Genomic DNA, 21762 nt, shown 5'->3' on the forward strand with positions numbered 1-21762 from the left:
TTAAAAGGGCACATGCAGAATCTGCTTGAGGCGAAGTTGGGAAATAAGGCAAGTCTCTCAAGTGCCAGGCCCACCCCCACTGTGGAGGAGGGGTGAGGCCTGCTCCCTGTGACACCCTGCTATCTGATGCTCATCCCTCAGGCTTCGCTTCCTTCCTTAGAAACACTTACATTGCCCATCTCTGTCTGTTGAGCTTCTCTGTGCTTTGAGGCTCTATTTAAATGTTGCCTCCTCCATGAAGCCTAAATAAATGATCCCACCACAGTGAATTAACCACCCTCTTGTCAGGAATCTCACAGCTCCTGGATCACGTGTACTTTCACAGCAAGCACAGAGCCTCCTTCAAATCTACTTGCCAGTGGTTAGCTTTGCGACCCTGGGCAAGATTTAACCCCTCTAGACATCTGCATCTCCATCTGTAAAATGGGAATAATATTGCCTACCCTCAGAGGGCTGTGAGGAGGTCTAGATTGGACCATGCATGTGAGAGAGAGAGAAAAACAACATTAAATAAATGAATATATAAATGAATATATATATATATATATATATATATATATATATATATATATATATATATATATATATACGTATATTCGTTTCCTAAGTTCTCTTAGGGAGCCTGAGGAAAATGACGAGTCTGTGGGGGTGGCAGCTTTGTTTATACCATATCCAGAGAGATGGGGAAAGAGATGGGAAAAGAGGATTTTAAGAAGCTTTGCTGGGCATTTTCCCAAAGCCAAGCAGAGCTGGGATGTTTAGTCCCTTGGAATAAACACTCTGACACTTGAACTGACCAGTAGTAGGGCCAGCACCAGGGAGGGATTATTTGCTGCCATTGCTGTGTGGGGGACAAGGTCTCCCTTTCTGCTTGTCACTGTTCCCAGCCCAGACACAGGCTTGTTTCATCCTCTCACCCCCCCACACACTGACCTCTGCCCTGGGATGCCACCAAAGGCTCAAGGGGCCATGGAGCGCCACAGGGCCAGGGATGCCATGCATGCCAGGCTGGAATTCTGCATGCCACTTCCCCAGGACTCCTGCCTGCTTTCACAGCAACAGCCCTGGGCTCTGGTTGTGTCCTCAGAAAAGACCCTTTCCCAGGTCAGTGGGGTGAGGAGATGAGTGACAGGAAGACCTGGGAGCACTTCCACCTCACAGAACTCCAGGTACAGCAGATTACTTGTCCCCTCAATGCTCTCTGCCTTTTCCAGTCATGTTTGCTCACTCTGATCCCTAAGACTGGGATGCCCTTCCCCTATTTCTGTGTGATAAATCCTACTCAATCTTCAAGGTCCAGCCCAAATTCCTTCTATTCTGCACAGTCACTCCTACAGCCTGAAAGCAATCCCTCTAACCCCACACCTTGTGTCCTGGCCTCGGTTGTAATTTACAATATGTGGGTCTCACCCTGACAATGGATAGATGCAATGTGAATCAGGGATTGAGCCTGGGAGTCAGGGAGACTGAGGTTCCTGGAGCAGCCACTTGTTAGCTCTGGAAACTTGGACCACTTGCTTGGCTTTACTAAGCCCCCTTGTGAAAGGGAAAATAAAATAGGGTCATTCTGAAAATCAAATGAAAAAAAATTAAATGAGGAATGCTCACTAAGCCATTAGCACAGTGCCTTGCAAACATTAAACTCCCAATAAATAAATGTTAGCTATTTTATTGACTCTCCCCTGCACCCCACCCTCCAACTCCAGTGTCTCAAGTATGGTCTTGACCAGCTCAACATCAAAGGTGGAATTTTGTTGGATCAAGTCTCTCAGGTTGCAAAAGCAAAACTAAACAAAACAACATAAAAAGTGGGAGCAGGTGTAGCTCAGTGGTTGAGTTCCTGCTGCATCCCATGCACAAGGTCCCAGGTTCAATCCCCAGTGCCTCCTAAAAAAAAAAAAAGTCTCCCAGTTTCCAGATTTGAACAGGCTTCCACCAGAGAGAAGCAGACACTCTGAAAAGAGACTGGAATTTCCGAGAACCAGAGATTCCAAAAGAGAGTGAGGGAGAGAGCCTGTGACTGATGGTCAGAATAGGATGTCAAGGGGAAGATGGAAGGTTATCAGCCAAGGAAATGGTGATGCTGTGCCTTGTTCTTCAACTGCCAGGACCAGAAATCTAGCAAGCCTTCCAGTAGCAAAGGCTCCTTTTTTTTTTTTTTTTTTAAGATTTATTTCTTTATTTCTCTCCCCTCCCCACCCCTGGTTGCCTGCTCTCTGTGTCCATTCGCTGTGTGTTATTCTGTGATCGCTTCTATCCTTAGCAGCAGCACCGGGAATCTGTGTTTCTTTTGGTTGCGTCATCTTGTTGTGTCAGCTCTCCGTGTGTGCAGCGTCACTCCTGGGCAGGCTGCACTTTCTTTCATGCAGGGCGGCTTTCCTTACAGGGTGCACTCCTTGCGCATGGGGCTCCCCTACGCCAGGGACACCCCTGCGTGGCAGGGCACTCCTTGCGCGCATCAGCACTGTGCATGGGCCAGCTGCACATGGGTCAAGGAAGCCCGGGGTTTGAACCGCAGACCTCCCATGTGGTAGGTGGATGCCCTATCCATTGGGCCAAGTCCGCTTCCCTGCAAAGGCTCCTTTTGCAGTCATTAACAACCCCCTCAAGTCTAGCTCCCTAGGTGCAACTGGCCTATGTTCCCACATTTCTACCCTTTTGGGGCATCCAAGAGGAAGCTCAGAGAAGACACTTGTAGGTCAGGGATCACAGAAGAGGCAAAGCCAAACCTCGGGTGATTATTAAGGTTCACCCCAATTTCCTGACAAAAGTCTGTGCCTTGGGGTGGGGTGGGGGGCTGCTGAGCCACACTACCTTCTCTGAAAACCATCCTCCACCCATAGGCCTGGGTAGTATGCTGTCCTCTATTTCTTATATCCAGCTGATAAGTCTGTAATGGACCCTTGACCTGAAAAGCCAACCTAGAATCTGAGCCCAGACAATCCGACTTTCTCTCTCTGTGAATCTGGAATTGGGATGGGAATGGGAGATGAGTTAGCTCAAGTCAATGGACATGAAATATCATCATGCAATGGAAGCAGGCCTGCCGAGATAATGAAGTAGGTGGTCCAAAATGTTTAGGCCTTCAAGACATGGGGCTCAAGACTTTGGTTCCTGACTCTCCAGTACCCAAGGCCTGGCTGAACTTCCTGGGATTGGGTTGAGTGGCATTCTCCTTTTACTACATAATTCCTTTTTTTTTTTTTAAGATTTATTTATTTATTTAATTCCCTCCCTCCCCTGGTTGTCTGTTCTCTGTGTCTATTTGCTGCATCTTGTTTCTTTGTCTGCTTCTGTTGTCATCAGTGGCATGGGAAGTGTGGGCACGGGAAGTGTGGGCGGCGCCATTCCTGGGCAGGCTGCACTTTCCTTCGCGCTGGGCGGCTCTCCTTACGGGGCGCACTCCTTGCTCGTGGGGCTCCCCTGTGTGGCTCAGCACTCCTTGCGTACATCAGCACTGAGCACGGGCCAGCTGCATATGGGTCAAGGAGGCCCAGGGTTTGAACCGCGGGCCTCCCATGTGGTAGACGGACGCCCTAACCACTGGGCCAAGTCCGTTTCCCACTACATAATTTCAATGTTTCTTTTTCTTGCAATCAAAAGAGCCTTGACTAAGGCACTGAGTTTTTCTGATTCCATGATTTGTCCAAAGTCCCTCAATATCTGAGCAACAGACCCAGAGCTCTGGCTTCCCTTCCATCCTGGAGTTCAGGGCTTGAGTTGTGAGTCCCCCAGAAGCAGCCCTACCAAGAATTTGGCCCACAACTAGAGGGGGAGCCAGCACCACACTTCATCTCTGTTCCAGGGCAAGAAGTAGAATACATGGCACCCACAGACAGCTATCATTTAGGGAGTGTTTATCCTGTATCAGGCACCTCACTAAGTGTCATAATTATCTCCCTCAAAATAACCCTTTGAGTTGATTTAAAATATTTTTGCTATTATCTAACTTAAATATACATGAAGATAAAAAGAAGCATATACTTCTTAGGCTTATAAGCTTTTATAGAAATAGGAAGCCCAAAAATTGCCATATTTTTTCCATATGTATTGGCATATAAATGGCCAACTATTAAAATTGTTATAAACATTATTTGGTATTGCCAATTTTTTTGGCTGAAATTAAATTGATGTTGTAGTTATTAAAATCAAAACAAAAACCCAACCTGCTAAGTTAGGTATTCCTATAGGTATGTGCCACTGTACAGATGAGAAAACGGTAGCTCAGAGAGGTGAAGCATATTCTCCAGGATTACACAGATGGGTGTTATAATCAACCAGGATAACAGAAAAGTCCCAACTCTCTAATCCTTGGGTCTGGCTGCCTGAGTCCTGGGTTGCCTCTTCACCAAAATGGCAGTTCATGAATAGGGAGAGACTGATCTTGTACCTTTTTAAAATGTCATTGCCTTGCACAGAGTAAGTTCTTGTTAATAGTTTGTTGGACAAATGACTGAATGAATGGGAAGACAGTTGTTTAAAAGACAGTCTTCTCCACTCCAACCACGAAGAGGGCTGTAATTCAATACTCTCCACTTACCATTGCTGCCAACAGCCCTTCCCACTTCGTTACCCAGAAGCTAGTCTAATGGCATTAACCATCCCAGCCAGCAAGGATGCCATTAAAAGCTTGAGCCCAGCCACTGTGCCCCCGCCCCCCCCCCCCAGGCCTTGGCTCTGGGCCCTGGGCGGAGAGTGGTCTGGTTGTTTACCAGGAATTTGGACCTTCTTCAGAGAAAAGCACAGATGACTTATTAGTCTAATTCAAGCACTTAGCAAGGAATGACTGTACCATTCACACCTCCAGCCCCAGGCTAATGGAGTCCAGGCAAATGCAGAGGCCTAGACTGCTCAGAGACCTTCCTGGGAGGGAGGAAAGAGGAAGGTCGACCCAGCGCCCCACTGGAGTTGGCAGGGAGGCAGCTTGGCTGAGCATTTCCTAGGGCAGGGTGGGTTAAGAGGATACGAGAATGTACAGGCAGAGGGAGGCTTGCCCATCCCACCCAGCACTCTTCCAGTTTCTGTCATCGCCTCATTTTCTTAAAACTTGGTTTGGAGAAAAATGGAAAGACAACAAAATATACATCAATAAAGAACTGGTTAAATAAACTATGATACATGATGATGGTGACACAACACTGTGAATGTGATTAACACCACTGAATTATATAATTGCAAATGGATTAAAGATTTATTTATTTTTATTTATTTAATTCCCCTCCCCTCCTCCAGTTGTCTGTTCTCTGTGTCTTTTTGTTGCGTCTTGTTTCTTTGTCCGCTTCTGTTGTCGTCAGCGGCACAGGAAGTGTGGGTGGCGCCATTCCTCGGCAGGCTGCACTTTTTTTTTCGCACTGGGCGGCTCTCCTTACGGGTGCACTCCTTGCGCGTGGGGCTCCCCTACGCCGGGGACACCCCTGTGTGGCACGGCACTCCTTTTTGCGCGCATCAGCACTGCGCATGGGCCAGCTCCACACGGGTCAAGGAGGCCCGGGGCTTGAACCGCGGACCTCCCATATGGTAGACGGACGCCCTAACCACTGGGCCAAAGTTCGTTTTCCGCAAATGGATTAAATAGGAAATTTTAGGCTGTATATATGTTACCAGAATAAAAATTTAAAAAAAACCCAAAGCACTGACAACACAGACTGAACCCTAATATAAACTATGGGCAATAGTTAATAGTGTAAGTTTAATAACACTGTTTCATCAATTGTAACATTACCACATGAATGCAAAATGTTAATAATAGGAAAAACTGCGTGTATGGGGGTGTATATAGGAACTATCTGCATGTTTTTTCGATAAACCTACAACTGCTATATTTTTTTTTAAGAAATGAAAAAAAGAACTATGATACATTCATGCAAGTTCATGTTGGACAGCTTTACAGCCGATAAAAAAAGATGATATAGTTCAAGATCTATTCATGGAGGTGGAAGGATGTCTATGACTTTATTTATTTATTTATTTATTGGCACTAGGACCTTGTAGGTGGGAAGCTCAATCACTGACCACATCAGCTCCCCTGAGTTTTCATTTGTTTTGTTTATTGTTTTTTTCTAGGATGTGCCAGGAACAGAAACTGGGACCTCCCATATGGAAAGCAGGAGCTCAACTGTTTAGCCACATCTGCTCCCCTATGCCTTATACTTTGATATGCTATGTGTGATCTCATTTATGTAAAATTATATATACTCATAGATCGTCACGTGCACAGATGTGCAGAGAGCAGTCTGGAAAGTTGAGTGGTTGCCTCTGGGAGGTGGGATTTCAAAGATTTTTGCTTTCTTATTTAGAATCATCTATATTGTCTAAATTCTCTACCAAAAAACCATAATTGCTCCTCAATTTTGAGCCCTTATGGTGTCTGGCTCAGTGCTGTGTGCTTTTACATGGATTATTATCTCTTTCCTTATGAAGTGGGTTCTGTGTCATAATTTTTATGACATATATGTGGAAACTGAGGTACAGAGAAGCTAAGCGATGTGCCCAAGGTCACATAGCTAGTGAATGACAAAATCACAAGTGATTGGAGGATGAAATCAATAAATGATGGTCATTATTGAAATTGTATAGTACTTATCACACTGCATTGTACTTATTGGTTGTCTTGTCTGTTTCCCTGGTCTGGAGTGTGAAAGGCTTAAAGCAGGACCTGGTCTCATCTCGGAATCCCCTGCAACCAGCAGAGTACCTTGCAGAGCCGGCGCTCATCAGGCACTTATTGAAAGAGTGAGTGAACAAATTAATAGGCAAATGTCCACAGCTCTATAAAAAATACTCCTCCAAATATACTCTTTGCATGGGTGAGTACTTCCTTATCCCTATAGGATTACAAATTCCCTGAGCTCAAGGACCAGTCTTCCCTTTCCTCTGGCCCCTATCATGGCCTGTAGATAGCAAGTGTTCAATAAATACCCCACTCTTAGCTGCATGATACCCTGGAAATGAATGGAGCTGGGGCAGATACCAGGTCCTTACATAAGCCATTTCTTCTAGTTCCATGTCGAGTATACGGAGAGGCTGAGAAACTTGCCCAAAGCCACAGTCCCTCAGTGGCAGGGTGGCTGTGTCTCCTAATCATCTAGCCTGTGTTCTTCTGTCTGCAGCATCCTTAGTTCTACATGAATTCACAATGTGAGAAAACTGGAAAAGAGCAAAGTTTTAAGCCAAAATGTTTAATCATGATCTGAGAAGCTGTGGGTACTTTGGGGGCAGTAGCAGGAATAAAGCATGGCCCAGAAGCTCTGACGCTTGATGCTCAAATGCTCTGAAGGACCCCAGGGTCAGCGAAGTGCAAGCAGCAGGTATCCATTCGCCATTTGGAAGAGGAGACAAGAGGGCAGGAGCCTTTCCCTAGCCCTCCTCAAGATGTGGAATGTCTTTCTAGACTGCCTCAGAACCCCTAGCCCTGCTCGCCTGAAGAATGCAGTAGAGAATGGCTGATTTGATAGATTGTGGGGCATCTCCTCCCAGGGTGATCCTGATGGGCAGAAGGAAGGGATCAAAAGGGCTTGGTGGAGCTGGACACTACCAGGAGACATGGCTAGACCAGGATGTGCACCTCCTTCCTGATGCTGCCCTTTCTTCACCCCTTGTAGGCTGTAGGTCAGGCTAGGTAGGGTGGGAAGGAAAAGTGCCCCCAGGGTAGTCCAGCTACCACTGTCTCAAGAGCAGAATCAAGGTAAGAGTGCAGGAGAAGAGAGAAGACACCCAAGGCTGTGGCTTCAGAGCAGGGTTTTTGTTCTGTGGAAGAAATGGAATGGAGTCAGCCCAGGTGACCTGTACCTCCATCCCTGTCACCACCTCAGCCTCAGTCAAGACCTGCCCCCTGCCCAGGTGTGCACTAGTGGTCTAAAGTATTCATGACAGCAAGAAGGTCACCCCCTCTACCCCCATCTGCCTTGCTAGCCTTTCCCCAGCTGGTCTGGTAAAGGCATGAGGGGTGGAATACAGCAAGTCCTACCTGGAGTTCCATCACGGAAAAGGTAGAGCCTGCCCAGTCCTGGGAGAAGAGTTGGTTATGAAAACGCATCTTAGCTGCAATGGCCTCCACTGAGGAAAAGAGAGAAGGCAGATTCATGGGGTGGTGGTTAGAAATTTCTCAGGCTCACAAGGAAGGAGAAGGAATGACACAGAACCCTGGGGTGTAGGAGGTCAGGTGGGTGGGAGGTGGGAATAGGATACTGTGTCATTTTGTTTGCTTTTTCCTTTGGCTGAGAAGGTTTCTGGAGCCCAGACAGGTTGAACAGGCCGCATGGGGGACACTCAGGGAGGGGAAGAAGGAAGAAAGACACAAGCTGGGGATATGAAAATCTATGCAGAGGTAAGGGCTACTATATCAGCAGCCTACGGATGGAACTAGTTTGGACCACACAGTTGACCCCTGCCACCCCAGGTCCAGGTGACCTGGCCACAGAGCTGGGAGCAGGTGGAGTGTACTCACTGAGGCAGGGGTTGTGGGAGAAGGATGCTTCCAACCGCTCACACTCCTCCTGCAGGTTGCCACTACCTCGGCAGGTACAGCTTAAGGCAACACTGGCATTGATGTTGCTAATAAAGTTGGGGGTCAGGGCAGTCCCTGTGGGGGTGAAAAGGAAAAGGGTTTTCAAGGCTTAGGCCAAAGTAAACTTCAGTTTCCATCCTCTTCAACCTATCTCATAACTACTACTCTAGGCAGGGTTCATTCTCCAGAGCATTCTCACCACCCAGTGACGGCTAACCTGGGGGCCCCCTACACATGTCTTCCAGTCTCACCAATGAGCCCCATGTATGCGCGCAGACATCTGGACTGCTCTGTTACACAGGTCCCTAGGATGTCCATGGGATGACAATGAATCTGAAAATCTGCTAGGCGTGATCTGGAAAAACAGAAATTTCAAGAAGTCACCATGGAGGATCAGGTGTGCAGCCTTCACTTTTACTGTCTCTTTAGCTTGGCATGCCTATCTTCAAGCCAAAATCCTCTTCTGTCTTCAGAGGCTCTGTCACTCCCACTCAACTGTGAACTCCTTGAAGGCAAGGACTACCTATTAGTCATCTAGCCCAGCACCTGTTATATAACGACAATAGCTACCAGTACAATAATAGGTAGTATAGCAGAGCAGTTAAGAGCACAGATACTAGACCAGATTCCCTGCATCCCAAAGCTAACTTAACAAACATCACTTTCTAGCTGGGTGATCCTGAACAAGTTATATAAACTTTCTCTGCTGTGGTTTCTTTATTTGTAAGAGGTGGCTGACAAAAATAATAGTAGCATCTATCTCATAGGGTTCTTCTAAGATTTAGATAAATTAATCCATGTTAAATATTTAAAACAGTATCCAGCAGCTCGTTGTATGTATTCAATAAGTGTTAAAATTATTATTATTGGCAGCCCCGACTATCGACCAGGTACAATGCTATTTTACAGATGCAGGAAGTGATATTCAGCAAGGTTAAGTAACTTGCCCAAGGTTATAGAGAAGTAAATAATAGAACCAAGTTGCAAACCAAGGTTGACATGACTCTCATTGTCCAAACTGTCACTTAAATGGAAGATAAAACAGAAAAAGGATGATAACTTCAGTTTGGTGAGTGAACTGTCCTGAGAGGAAGGCAAGGGAAAGCCAAAACAGAATTTCAAAATTGCTGGAGAATATGTATCAAACACATTAAAAATCTTCATATCCTTTGACCTGGTAATGGCACTTGAAGGAACAACACATCCTAAGTAATAATTAGACTTATGCATAAAGATTAATGAACAAGAGTGATATTATTCCAGTTTTATTCATAGCAAGAAATAATTGAAAACAATCTAAATATAAGAATGGTTAAATAAACTGTGGGGCATTCATACAATGAAATATAATGCAAGCACTTAAAAATCAAGTTCTGGGGAGTGGATGCAGCTCAAGTGGTTGAGCATCTGCTTCCCAAGTACAAGGTCCTGGGTTCAATCCCGGGTATTCCCGGGTACCTCCTAAAACATTTAAAGAAAAAAAAAATCAAGTTCTAAAAGTATAGCAAATGATAAAAAAAAAAAAAGCACTACCATTTTTTGAGCACTTACTCTGCACCAGTAAGCTAGGCACCTTACATAAACTGTCCAATTTGACTCTCACCAGAATCCCATGAGATATGCATTATTATAACTGCTTTACAAAGAACTCAGATTAATTGATGTGTTCAAGGGCAAGCAGACCCAGGGTTTAAGCTCACATCTATCCTACTTCACCACTATTCCATACTGCCTCCATGGGAAAACAATCAAGAGTTATGGACCTTAAGTGAAAAAAGCAAGATATCATTTTATTCCTGGCATGTCTAATTTTGTTTAACTGTATAGAAAAAAGATGGGAAGGAAATGTCCCCCAAAGTCCGGTGGGTTATGTTCAGGTGATGGAATTTTCAGTCACAGCTTTTTATAGTTTTGAATTTTCTGAACTTTTACACTACCATAAAAGTGTTTTCTAATACATCAAATGTAAGATATGGGCTATAGTTAGGAGTAATACTTTGATGATGCTCTTTCATAGTTTGTAACAAATGTTTCACAAAATGCAAGGTGTTAGTAGCGGGGTGATGCATCCGAGTCTTGAATGATATGTTTCGTAAGCTCACAACTTCTATACACACACACACACACACACACTTATTGTTTAAATATGTTCATGTAGGGATAGTACACTTCAATGAAATTCACACATATATAAACGTGTGGTGTGAAGGTTCAGCCCAGCCCAGGAACGCGACTCCCCGGGGGAGGGTGCCGGGCCCTGGTCGGCTCCGCCGGGCCGCGCGCGCACCTGCAGAGCGGGTCCGAGAGGCAGACGCGGCGCAGTTCCAGGCAGTTGGGGGCGGCGGGCGGCAGCGCGCAGCGCGGGGCGATGGTGTTGCGCCGGCGTTCCCCGCAGCTCCGGTCGGCGGGCGCGCACGGACACAGCAGCAGGCCCTGCGCGTGGGCCTCCGCCGCCCTCTCGAAAAAGGCGCGGAGCTGCCCGAGGCAGACGTGGCGCTGGCAGCGGGGGTCCGAGCACGCCTCCCCGTAGGCCCTGCGCAGCCGGTCGCACTTGTCATTAAGTGTGCAGAGCATGGCGAACTTGAGGCAGAGGTCCGAGTCTGCAGGGAGAGGGGCACCAAGTCACCCCACCCCCGGCATACCTGCAACGGGGCCTCGCAGAACCCCGGCAATCCCCTGATTTAACAAGGGTAGTGGAGGGAGAACTGACTTGAATGAAACCGCTCCTAAACCACGGCTGCTTTCCCCATACTCACAAACTTTATCCGGGATTTTTCGGGCTCCCCCATCTTACTTTTCATCTTGACCAAGTTTTTGTTTTTGTTTTAAATCCATATACGTCTAACACTCATTTATTTAGAATTCAAGCAGCCAGAACACTCAAATAACCAAAACCTTTTCCTCAGTCCCAGGCAGTGAGATCTGATGGTGGAAATAATAACTCAGGGGCCCTGCAACATTCTCAGGCAGCTTCTGAACTGTCCCAAACAGATGCAACTAAGTAATTTTTAGTTTTTAAAAAATTTATGTTTTGTTTTGCACCTGTTTATTCTGTTCAGTTTTAATATCACCTCTTGTTCTAAAACTGATGCATGAATGTTCGTCATATGCTGAGTCTAGGGAAATCATGGTGATAATTCCATTAACAGAATATTCCAGCAGTCAGAATGATCAAGGAACCCAAACAAGTTATTTACTTATTCCTTGCCACTAAGAGTGTGTTATGTATAAAACACATATGCTTTTTCCTCAGACTTTTTGTTTTAATACAGTATATAGAACTGATTGTACAACAAAGCTCTCATCTTTCTCAAGAAGAAAGACAGTGCATGTGTGTGTGTGTTCCTTTCTAATTAACCCCACAGCCTTACTTTCCTGAAAAACATCCATCAGAGGCCTTGCCAGACTCAAGGCTCCCACCCTGAGCCACCCCTGTGTGGAATCACACTCTCTCTCACCATTTTGCCTGCCCAACACCTCACCCATCCCATTAGAATGGTTGAAAACAATCAATTTCCTAGTCTTTAGGGACAAGATCCACTTTCCTGGCTGTCTTGAATACTCCATTTCAGTACATTTTTCTGGGACTGCTGCCACTCCCACCACACCCTTTGTAGGAACCTGCCTTTCGGAACTAGGGAGCGCTAATGGGCACTCTTCAAACGCCTCCCTAGTAACTGTTGTTCTTTGATGACTCTTGTGGGATCTGATCATGCCTCGCAGCTGTCTCCCATCCAGATGCAATGCTTCTTTAGTCACCTGGAAAGCTAGAAACTCTTCCCGTGCAAGCACCCCAGCGTGCGTTTCCCACCAGCCATCCTTCCCCCAAGGTCCAGGCCCAGCCTCCCATTCCCCAGCCAGGACTTGCCCTCCACACCTGGTTTGAGCATGTTCAGTTTGCCGATATTCATTTTCCAGGGTTTGCTGGTCACTCTGTCTTCATAGGGGGAGACATCCAGCTCATAGTCACCTAGAGACAAGGTGGAGGGAGCACCAGAATCCTGAGGACTGGGGTGAGGGTAGGAGCAGTTGGGGCTGAGGCTGCTGGGCCAGACCTCAGAGCCCTATGGAGAAAAGGAAAAGGTACAGGCTCTACCCAGCTAGCTGCAAGCTGTGCAGAGATGAGAAAAAGGCAGGGCCTTAAAGGTATAGGCTCAATGAATAAACTGGACTTAATGACAAGAATAATAAAAGCTACTGTTGTTGAGCACACCATGTGATAGGCACTATGGTGTAAGTAGTTGTGTGTGCATGTAAATCTCATTTAATCTCCTAGAAGCCTTTAGGCAGGTAAGAAGAAAATGATGAGGGAGGTTAAGTTACTTGCTCAGGCTCACATAAACTAATGAGAAGTGAAATTGGGATTTGAAACCTGGACTATCTGATTCCAGAGTCACTGTTTCCAACCATTAGACATATTGCCTGCAGGTACATAACAGGAAAGGGGACACTATCTTGTTTTCTCTTGTTATGAAGGAAGGGCAGTGGTGGACTCTCTGCTGTAGGCCTGATCACTTGGATATGAAGATGCAGCGCATGCCAGCGAGATAGAAGTGAACCCAGGTCCTGAACTGAACCTGAGAAAGGGCAGAGAAAGAAAAGAGACCATCTCTCAGCAAACACCTCCCTCAGTCACCCTCACGAAACTGTGAGCTCCTTAAAGGGAATTAGTAGGTCTTATAAAAATCTCTGCATAGCTCATACGCATGGTAGGCACTCAAATGCTGGGAAATAAAGCTTGCTAGGAAGAGAGAGGTAAGGGAGATGAACTTGCAGGGATGTCATCCACTAAGCTTTTGTGAATTATCTTCAGGAGGGAAGGAATATAGATGATGTTAGGCAAACAGAGGAAACCGAGCTGGATATTTGGGAAGACCTGGGAGTTTCCAAGGGAAAAGGGGATGGTGAGAGGATCTGGGGAGAAGACTTAGGGAAAATTCTGAAAGAAAAGTGATTAGGCCTTGATTTTTCACTTAACCATATATTATGGAGATTTTTCCATATCAACAGTTATTGATTTATATAATATTCTATTGTATGGACCAAGCTGATTTATTTAACCAGTTCCTTACTGATGGACATTTAGGCTGTTTCCTCTCCTGTGCTATTTATTAAATAATTTTGACTATAAATGAGTTTTAAAAAGTGTTTAGGATGATGGACTTGTGGGGAAGAGTAGAAGCAGGGAATAAGGAGTGTGGCAAATTGTATTACTGTTTCCAATTATTTGCTACACATGCTGTGGAAGAATTATAACACTATCACATGATGCCATGTGACTTTTTATGGCCCCTGTAAGAGTATAATTCCCCATCCCACTGTAGTCAGGCTTAGCCACATGACTTGCTTTGGCCTGTAGACTGTGAGCTAAAGTGACATAGTCACATCTGAGCAGAAGCTTTAAGAGCCATCACATAGTTTTTTATTGCTCCTTTTTCTCTACCAGCCTGGATCCTAGAATGAAGAAGACAGGTGGAGCAGAGATGAAGCCAACTCATGGAAGCCCATAGCACATAGAATATAAGCAAGAAATAAATTTTTGTTGTTGAAAGCCAGAGATTTTGGGGTTGTTACTGCAGCTATAACCTAGAAAATTCTTATTAATAAAGAAATTGGTATATAGGAATGGAGTGCTGCAGTAACAAAAAAATCTAAAATATGTGGCACTGGCTTTGGGACTGGGAAGTGGGTGGTAAAGAAACTGTTACTGGAGGCTGGGAAGATGGCAGCCCATATAATGCAGTGGTAAAGCATTTAGTAGAACTGTTGCCTGTAATAAGTTGGAAGGAAGATTGTATACTGAATGAGCTTGTGCTGAGGAGAAGCAGCTGAGAATGAGAAGGTTACTAGTATGCCTTGATTACTATTGGATACCTTTGGCAAGGTACTACAAGAAAGATATAAGCTCAGAAAAGAATTGGCCAGTTTGCAAATAGAGACGAAAGGGAAAAGAGAGAATCCAGAAATTCCAGGACATCATGATTAAGAGATGGCACTGCTTCTAATATTCAAATGGTAAAAGATAAAAGTGAGAAATTCTTTTAAGTGATAAGATCAATTATAACTCAGCCTTGGAACAAAGATAAATCACATGTGTGGCTACCATGCCCTTTGTGGAGATCTCTCAATTAAGATGTTACTAAATCCTGCCAGTTGAACAAAAGTGCTCAGGTAAAAAAGACAGGTAGTAGCTCTCCCACAGAAGTCTGATAAGAGTAAGTTACTTTTAGTTAGGTCTAGAAAAAGATACAGTCTTGAAAAAAATTGTAGGAAGAGCTATGGTAACAAAAATCAGAGAGAAAAGCAACTATGTTTTGAAAGAGTTGTACTGCTGAAAGTACAAGCCTGGATTAAAAGAGACTGTGATTACTTGAGGTTTAAAAGTCTCCAACATTCCTCAGGCAGGAAGCAGGCCTGAGAATTCTGCTCAATCCTCAAGGAGTGAAATTTCAGACCTGCTATGAAACCATGTCTGCTGTGTGCCTCCTCTTCTTCCCCACGCTAACAGGGATTGCTTGCTGTGGTTATCCTGTCCGTGTTGCTGAGTATGTATGGCAGGCAGGTGACGTGTCTTTCAGTTCATAGTTTTCTAGATCAAGAGGGCCTACATTCAGATCTTATAAAGGGACAATCACAGGATCTTAGACTTTGAGCCTGATGCCATGCTTGGGGAGAACTTTTAGGGCATCTTCCTTGGGAAGGAAGTGAGCGTATTTTGCTTACAGAAGGAACGGAAATTGATATTTTGACCAAGTGGTGGATTCTGGTAGAGTGTATTATCCTTCCTAATTATCTTTCACTCTCCCTATTAGATTATAGCCTCACTTATTGCCGTGATTTATAATGTCTCCCTGTGAGAAGAGTATACTTCCACATCCCAGTGATGTCAGGCTTGGCCATGTGATTTGTTTTATCAGTGGAATGTGAGCAGAAGTAGTGCAGGTAACACCTGAATAGAAGCTTTAAAAGCCATCACATGATTCTGCCATTGCTCGTTTTTTCCCTGCCATGAAAAGGGCAACATCCAAGGGAGAGTTGATTCTGACAACTCCACAATCCACCTTTAGGCTGAATTCCAGAATGAAGACGATACATGGAACAGCCAACATGGAACATGAGCAAGAAATAAACCTTTGTTTTGCAAGTTACTGTTTTGTTACTGCAGGATTGTCCAGTAAAAGCTAATTAATATAGAGAAGGGTCTCAGGAAAGAGTCAGGGAAGGCTCCTCTCCTTGACTCTTCTTGTCCCTTCTCTCTTAACATTTCCCATCTGGTTAATGAGAATCTTTCTGTTAAAGACTGGAGACCAGGATGCTACCTCCCAGACTCTTTGAACTTGTGGATTCCATTGTATTTGGAGTCTGTTTATGGGATGGGACCTTTTCCCCACCTCTTCTCCACCCCCTTCTACTCCAGGAGTTCTCCAGGCTGGGCCTCAGCTTGGTTTGGAGTTCGGTTAAGAGGGATCCACCTGTTGCCAGGTAAGAAAGGGGGAAGTATGAAGAGGGCAGTGTTGTGGGAGCTCAAAAGGATACTGCCCATTCCTCACTTCACCTCTTACTGATGCCTAATGCAGAATTTCATAATCATCCCGGCCAGAATCTACTACAAGGCCCATATCCTGCAGACTTAAAATACAGCCTTTAAGAGCCATCTTCCTGTTTCCCCAGTTTAGTCTACTCTAGGACAGGGGTCTCACCAAGGCTGCGGGCAGAGTGAACAGTCCAATAGATGTCCAGGCAGGTAGCTTGGTTCTTCATGCGCCGGTGGCATGTGCAGTCCATCAGAGAGCTGTTCTTGAGTTGCTGTGCTGCTTCCAGGCAAGCTGCAGGGACTGATGGTTCCTCTGAGAGCGATGAGGTGTTTACACTATAGAAGCAGGAATCCAGGTGCTGGTAGGCAGCATGACAAGTGGGCTGGGCCTGGCATTTTCTCCTGGCTTGGATACAGTTGTACGTGAGCCGGCCCTCTGTGGGGAGGGGGTCCCCTGTGGAGGGAGAGAGCTCCAGGTGAGGCTCTCATAAGGTCAGAGGAGGGCCTCTAGAAGTCCCAAGTAGTGAGGTAGGGTGGAGAATTACATGAAACCTTGGGCAAGAAAGTCTGAGGGTGGTACAAAAAGCTATTAAGGATTAAAGATGGGGAGAAAAGCTCAGCAGGACTGGGCAGTCTGTAGCTGTCACAATCTTGACAAAATAGATCAGGCCCAAGAACAGATGAGGGATTTGAAGAGAGGCTCTCATCCTTCAGAGAAGAGGAGAGAGGTTGTTTCAAGCTGGGCCTAGGAACACTGCCAGGCACAGGGAAGAGGATCCCTGGCAGAGCAGTGCCATGGGAAGGAATAGCAATGCGAGAAGAGAGTTGAGAAAGTGCTAGGGAGTGCTAAATGAGAGTTACCAACAACTCTGAGGGTGTCCTCTTTAAACATTTAAAAATACCTTCAGATGGGAACTGGTTAGGGTTCAGGAGGATATGAAAGGGACTACTGCCAGAAAGGAAGATAGGGTAATCTGATCCTCTCACTTGCTCTGGAATACCAAGGTTGGTTATAGCTCAACCCTAGAGGAAGCCCCTCCATCTTAGGATTTAGGAATTTCTGCTGAAGGGATCCCAATACCTTCTGAGGGCTTCATCATGGAGTAAAAGAACACCATCATCCTCCCAGTTGTTTAAGGCAGACACTAGGAGTCATTCTTAATTCTTCTCTCTTCTTCACATCTCTTACCTTGCTAGGGCTGCCATAACATGGTACCCCAAACTGGATGGCTTAAAATCATAGAAATTTATAATCTACAGTTCTGGAAGCCAGAAGTTCAAAAATCAAGGTGTTAGCAGGATCATGCTCCCTCTGTTCCATGCCTCCCTCCTGGCTTCTGGTGATTTGCCAACTTAACTGGGCCTCAGTCGCTACCTCAGTTGTGACATGGCCATCTTCTTTGTGTCTAAATTTCTTCTTCTTACAAGGACACCAGTCATATCCACTTTGGCCTCCTCAACTAACAACATCTTTGAAGACTATTTCCAAATAAGGTCACACTCATAGGACCAGGGGTTAGAACTTGAACATATCTTTTTGGGGGACTCGACCCATAAGATTATGGTATAGTCAATTCACCAACAAGTTCTGTCAACTCCACAACATATCCAGAACCTGTCCACTTTTCTCCATGTGCTCAAGGCACCATCAACTCTTGTCTGAACTACTGTCAAGCCTCCTTAGTGGTGGTCTCCCTGATTCCATCCTCTAAACCCATGTTTCCACACCATCTAGTCATCTCTCTCTCTCTCTCTCTCTCTATATATATATATATACACACACATACACACATATATAAATAATTTTTAAGTTGGGAAGCTCTTTTTTGGAGATTATATATACATAATTTATTTTTATTGTGGTAACAAATATATAACATAAAATTTGCCATCTTAACCATTTATAAGCACACGTTTCAGTGCCACTAATTACATTTACAATTGTGTGCTACCATTACCACTATCCATTACTAAAACCTTTTTATCATTCACAACAGAAACTCTGTACCCATTAAGCACTAACTTCTCATCCCACCTTCCCCCAGTCCCTAGTAATTCTAATCTACTTTGTCTCTATGAATTTGCTTATTCTAGTTTTTTCATAAAAGTGGAATCATGTATTTGTCCTTTTGAGTCTGGCTTATTTCACTCAGCATAATGTTTTCAAGGTTCATCCATGTTGTAGCATGATTCAAAACTTCATTCCTTCTCACAGGTAAATAACATCCCACTGTAGGGATATATGACATTTTGTTTATCCATTCATCAATCAATGAACCCTTGAGTTCTTTTCATCTTTTTGCTATTATGAATAATGCTGCTATAAACATAGGTGTACAAATATCTGTTTGAGTCCCTGCTTCCAGTTATTTGGCATATATAACTAAGAGTGGAATTTCTGGGTCATAAGGTAAGTCTTGGGAAGCAGATGTGGCTCAAGCGATTGGGCTTCTGCCTACCACATGGGAGGTCCCAGGTTTGTTCCTGGTGCCTCGTGGAGAAGGTGAGCTGGCGCTGTGGGCAGGCGCAGTGAGCTGATGCAACAAGATGACGCAACAAAAGAGACACAAAGAGGAAAGACAATGAGAGATATAACAAACCAGGGAGCTGAGGTGGCTCAGGTGATTGAGCACCTCTCTTCCACTTGGAAGGTCCCAGGTTTGATTCCTGGCGCCTCCTAAAGAGGAGACGAGCAGACACAAAGAACATACAGCAAAATGGACACAGACAGCAGACAGTGACTGCAAACAACAAGGAAGGGGGGAGAAATGAATAAATCTTTTTCAAAAAAGGTAATTCTTTAACGTTTTTAGGTATTCTTTTTTTATGAGGTACAATTCATGCAGCATAAAGTAAACCAGTTTAAAGTATACAATTCAGTGGCATTTAGTACATTCATGATGTTGTGTAACCACCATCTGTTTAGTTCCAAAACATTTTCATTATCCCAAAAGGAAACCCCCTACCCATCGAGCAGTCACTCCCCATTATTTCCCCTTCCCCCAAGCCCCTGGCAACCACAAATCTACTTTCTTTTTTTTTTTCAAGATTTATTTATTTCTCTCCCCCTCCCCCCCACCCCTCATTGTCTGCTCTGTGTCCATTCGCTGTGTGTTTGGTGTCTGCTTATATTCTCATTAGGGGGTTCTGGGAACCAATCCTGGGACCTTCCGGAGTACTAGAGAGGCGATCATTCTTTTGCACCACCTCAGCTCCCTGGCCTGCTGCATCTCTCATCATCTCTCCTCTGTGTCTCTTTTTGTTGTGTCATCTTGCTGCATCAGCTCTCCGTGTGGGCCAGCACTCCTGCATGGGGCAGCACTCCGCATGGGCAAGTTCACCACACAAGCCAGCTTGCCTTTACCAGGAGGCCCTAAGTATCGGTCCCTGGACCTCCTATATGGTAGACGGGAGCCCAATCGCTTGAGCCACTTCTGCTTCCCAAAATCTACTTTCTGTTTCTATAGATTTCACTGTTCTGGTCTTTTCATATAAGTGGAATCATAATATGTGACCTTTTGTGTCTGGCTTCTTTCATTTGGCATGTTTTCAAGGTTCAAGCATGTATGAGGACCTCATTCCTTTCTATGGCTGAATAATAATCTAGTATATGCATATGCTACATTTTGTTTATCCATTCATCTCTTGATGGATATTTGGGTTGTCTTTAAGTCAAAATTGCATTTCCATCTTATGGACCAAGACCTTGGGACAATGTGTGTGATCCCTGCCTCAGGCTTCCCTCCACTCAGGCTCTGGGTAGGAACCTCATGAGATTCCTTGCAAGCCACTCATTCCACTTCTATAGGGCATGGACATGTACTCCAGATCACAGATGCCAGGGTGTCCTTCTTTGGGGGAATGGGATGATTCTGATCCCAGGCACTGAACTATATATTCCACTAAACACCTCTTGTATTGGACTGCTTGCAGGAAAAAGACCAACCTGCCCAACAGCAATGAAGTATATTGGGGGGGCGGGGGGGGGGGGGCGTTGGTGGTGAAGAATGTCTCAACAATACAACCAAAAAATGGTATTAGCAGGGACTGGGCAGCAGTTTACAACCTAATATGGGACAAGGCACTTCTAACATAAATCTCTTTCTTTGTGTGAAAATAGTTTCCCTTCCCTAGTCCTTGACGAGGTGAAGGAGTTGAACCCCACGTGGAGCGAATGGCAGTCCTGCTTCTGACCAGATTCTGCTCCCTCCTAGAGATGCGGCTTGGTAATGGCCTGGCTGCGGGTTATCCTGTGCCTGTGTGGACGTGCCTGTGTGGACGCACCTCGGAAGAGGGAGGAGGGGAACGGGGGAGCAAAGAGATGCCTAGATGATTGGCACTCGATCTACCACAGTTCAGACACTCTCTCAGGCATGGAACCCAGCCCCTTCCTGACACCCCGGGCTTCTTCCTCCAGTTCCAGAAGCTCGGGTGGACCAGAAGACGTCTGTGGAAGCTCAGGCGGACCCGAACCTGCCACCGAGCCCTCTGGGCTCCCGCCGACGCTCTCTCTCCACCTCCCCCTACTGCCTTGGCCCCGACCCGCTCCGCGTAGGCACAGACGACACTCACCGGCTGGCAGCAGCGGCGGCAGCAGCAGGAGCAGGAGCAGGACCGGGGGCGGCTGCGGCCGCAGGCCCGCGGGGCAAGCCATGGCGAGGGTGCGGGCGCCGCGTCCGCCCCCGCCAGGCGCTCTGCCTGCGCAGGGCAGTGCGCTTCCCTCGCCTCTCGCCCCGGCTCTGAGAGCGGGGACCGCCGGCGCCGCCCACCACCGCCTCCGGCCCCTCCTCGCGTGGCGCCGGCATTCTCCCACCAGGGTCCTGGGCGCCGCCCTCCAACTCCGAAGTGGACGGAGGCACCACGCGGTCTCCTCCACCGCGTGGAGAAAGAGGGCGCGCGCCTTGGCAGCGGCTGGCATGGGGAAGAGGGTGCTCCGCTCGTCTGGCCACCTGCTGTCTGCAGCCAACTTCGCTGAGACGAGGAATTCCGTCCAAGACTTTGCGGTGGCTGCCCCTGGAGACTCGCCATCTCAGGGAGTCAAAATATTTATCAAAAAAGCACCCTCTCTCACTTTCCGGACTTACCCCTATTCCCCAGAGAAAGAGAAACCACCACAAATGAAGTCTTGTTACAAAACTTGAACACATCGGCACACACTTGCATTTGTAGTGTTTTTTCCCTTTTATAATTTGCACATCTATGGTCTCTTCTTCCACTCAAGACTCTTCAAGAGTAAGATTCAAGAGTAACCCCAAGATTCTGTAAAGATGGGTGCCAGACAGGAGCACTGAGTGGCTGGGGGCAGACTTTGGGCCAGATCCCAGGAGCTTAACCAGACTAGGCTCTTCAAAATTCAGCCTCGTTGGTGTGTCCCGAGGGAGCACGTAAGGAGTAAATCCCCTTAGACTTAATACAGTAGTGGAGATTTCGCACCAGGAAAGATAAGATCATTAAGGAAATTGCCTTGAGAGACCCTTTAGGAGCCCTATTCTTTTCAAAGGATGAACGTTTCAGGGAGCAAACTACTCTACCAAAATTAAACAGCTAGCTAGAAACACAGCTATGCTCAGAACCTAGCATTTCTACCCATAAGGGTAAGGTATTTATGGGGCCTGGGGCTGATTCCCACCTACTCTCAGGTTAAAGCTGGAGGTCGAATGACTTGGGAGGACGAGAACTAAGCAGTGCTAGATAAAGAAGAGAGTGATGAAAGGAAGAGGAG

General features: G+C 46.0%; 1 protein-coding gene across 1 annotated transcript; it reads right to left on the reverse strand.

Moving 5' to 3' along the window:
- Positions 1 to 5167: 5167 nt before the first annotated feature.
- On the reverse strand, positions 5168 to 20775 carry GFRA3 (GDNF family receptor alpha 3). The gene is made up of 8 exons (XM_004467034.4): positions 20613 to 20775; positions 16207 to 16494; positions 12384 to 12476; positions 10794 to 11106; positions 8758 to 8861; positions 8447 to 8581; positions 7967 to 8055; positions 5168 to 7746 (listed from the first exon to the last, which is right to left on the reverse strand). Exons 1-8 carry the CDS (start codon positions 20692 to 20694, stop codon positions 7657 to 7659), a joined length of 1194 nt encoding a protein of 397 aa, XP_004467091.1. The 5' UTR covers positions 20695 to 20775; the 3' UTR covers positions 5168 to 7656.
- Between the last annotated feature and the right edge of the window lie 987 nt (positions 20776 to 21762).

Source organism: Dasypus novemcinctus, chromosome 2, assembly GCF_030445035.2.
Source record: "Dasypus novemcinctus isolate mDasNov1 chromosome 2, mDasNov1.1.hap2, whole genome shotgun sequence".
Lineage (NCBI taxonomy): Eukaryota > Metazoa > Chordata > Mammalia > Cingulata > Dasypodidae > Dasypus > Dasypus novemcinctus.

Excerpts from the sequence above, each read along its gene's own strand:
- GFRA3 (XM_004467034.4), bottom strand. The coding sequence starts at position 20,694 with ATGGCTTGCCCCGCGGGCCTGCGGCCGCAGCCGCCCCCGGTCCTGCTC. Across the intron at positions 12,477-16,206 it reads TCACTCTGCCCGCAGCCTTG|GTGACTATGAGCTGGATGTC; the intron begins GTGAGACCCCTG and ends CCTTGTCTCTAG. Across the intron at positions 11,107-12,383 it reads ACTGAACATGCTCAAACCAG|ACTCGGACCTCTGCCTCAAG; the intron begins GTGTGGAGGGCA and ends CTCTCCCTGCAG.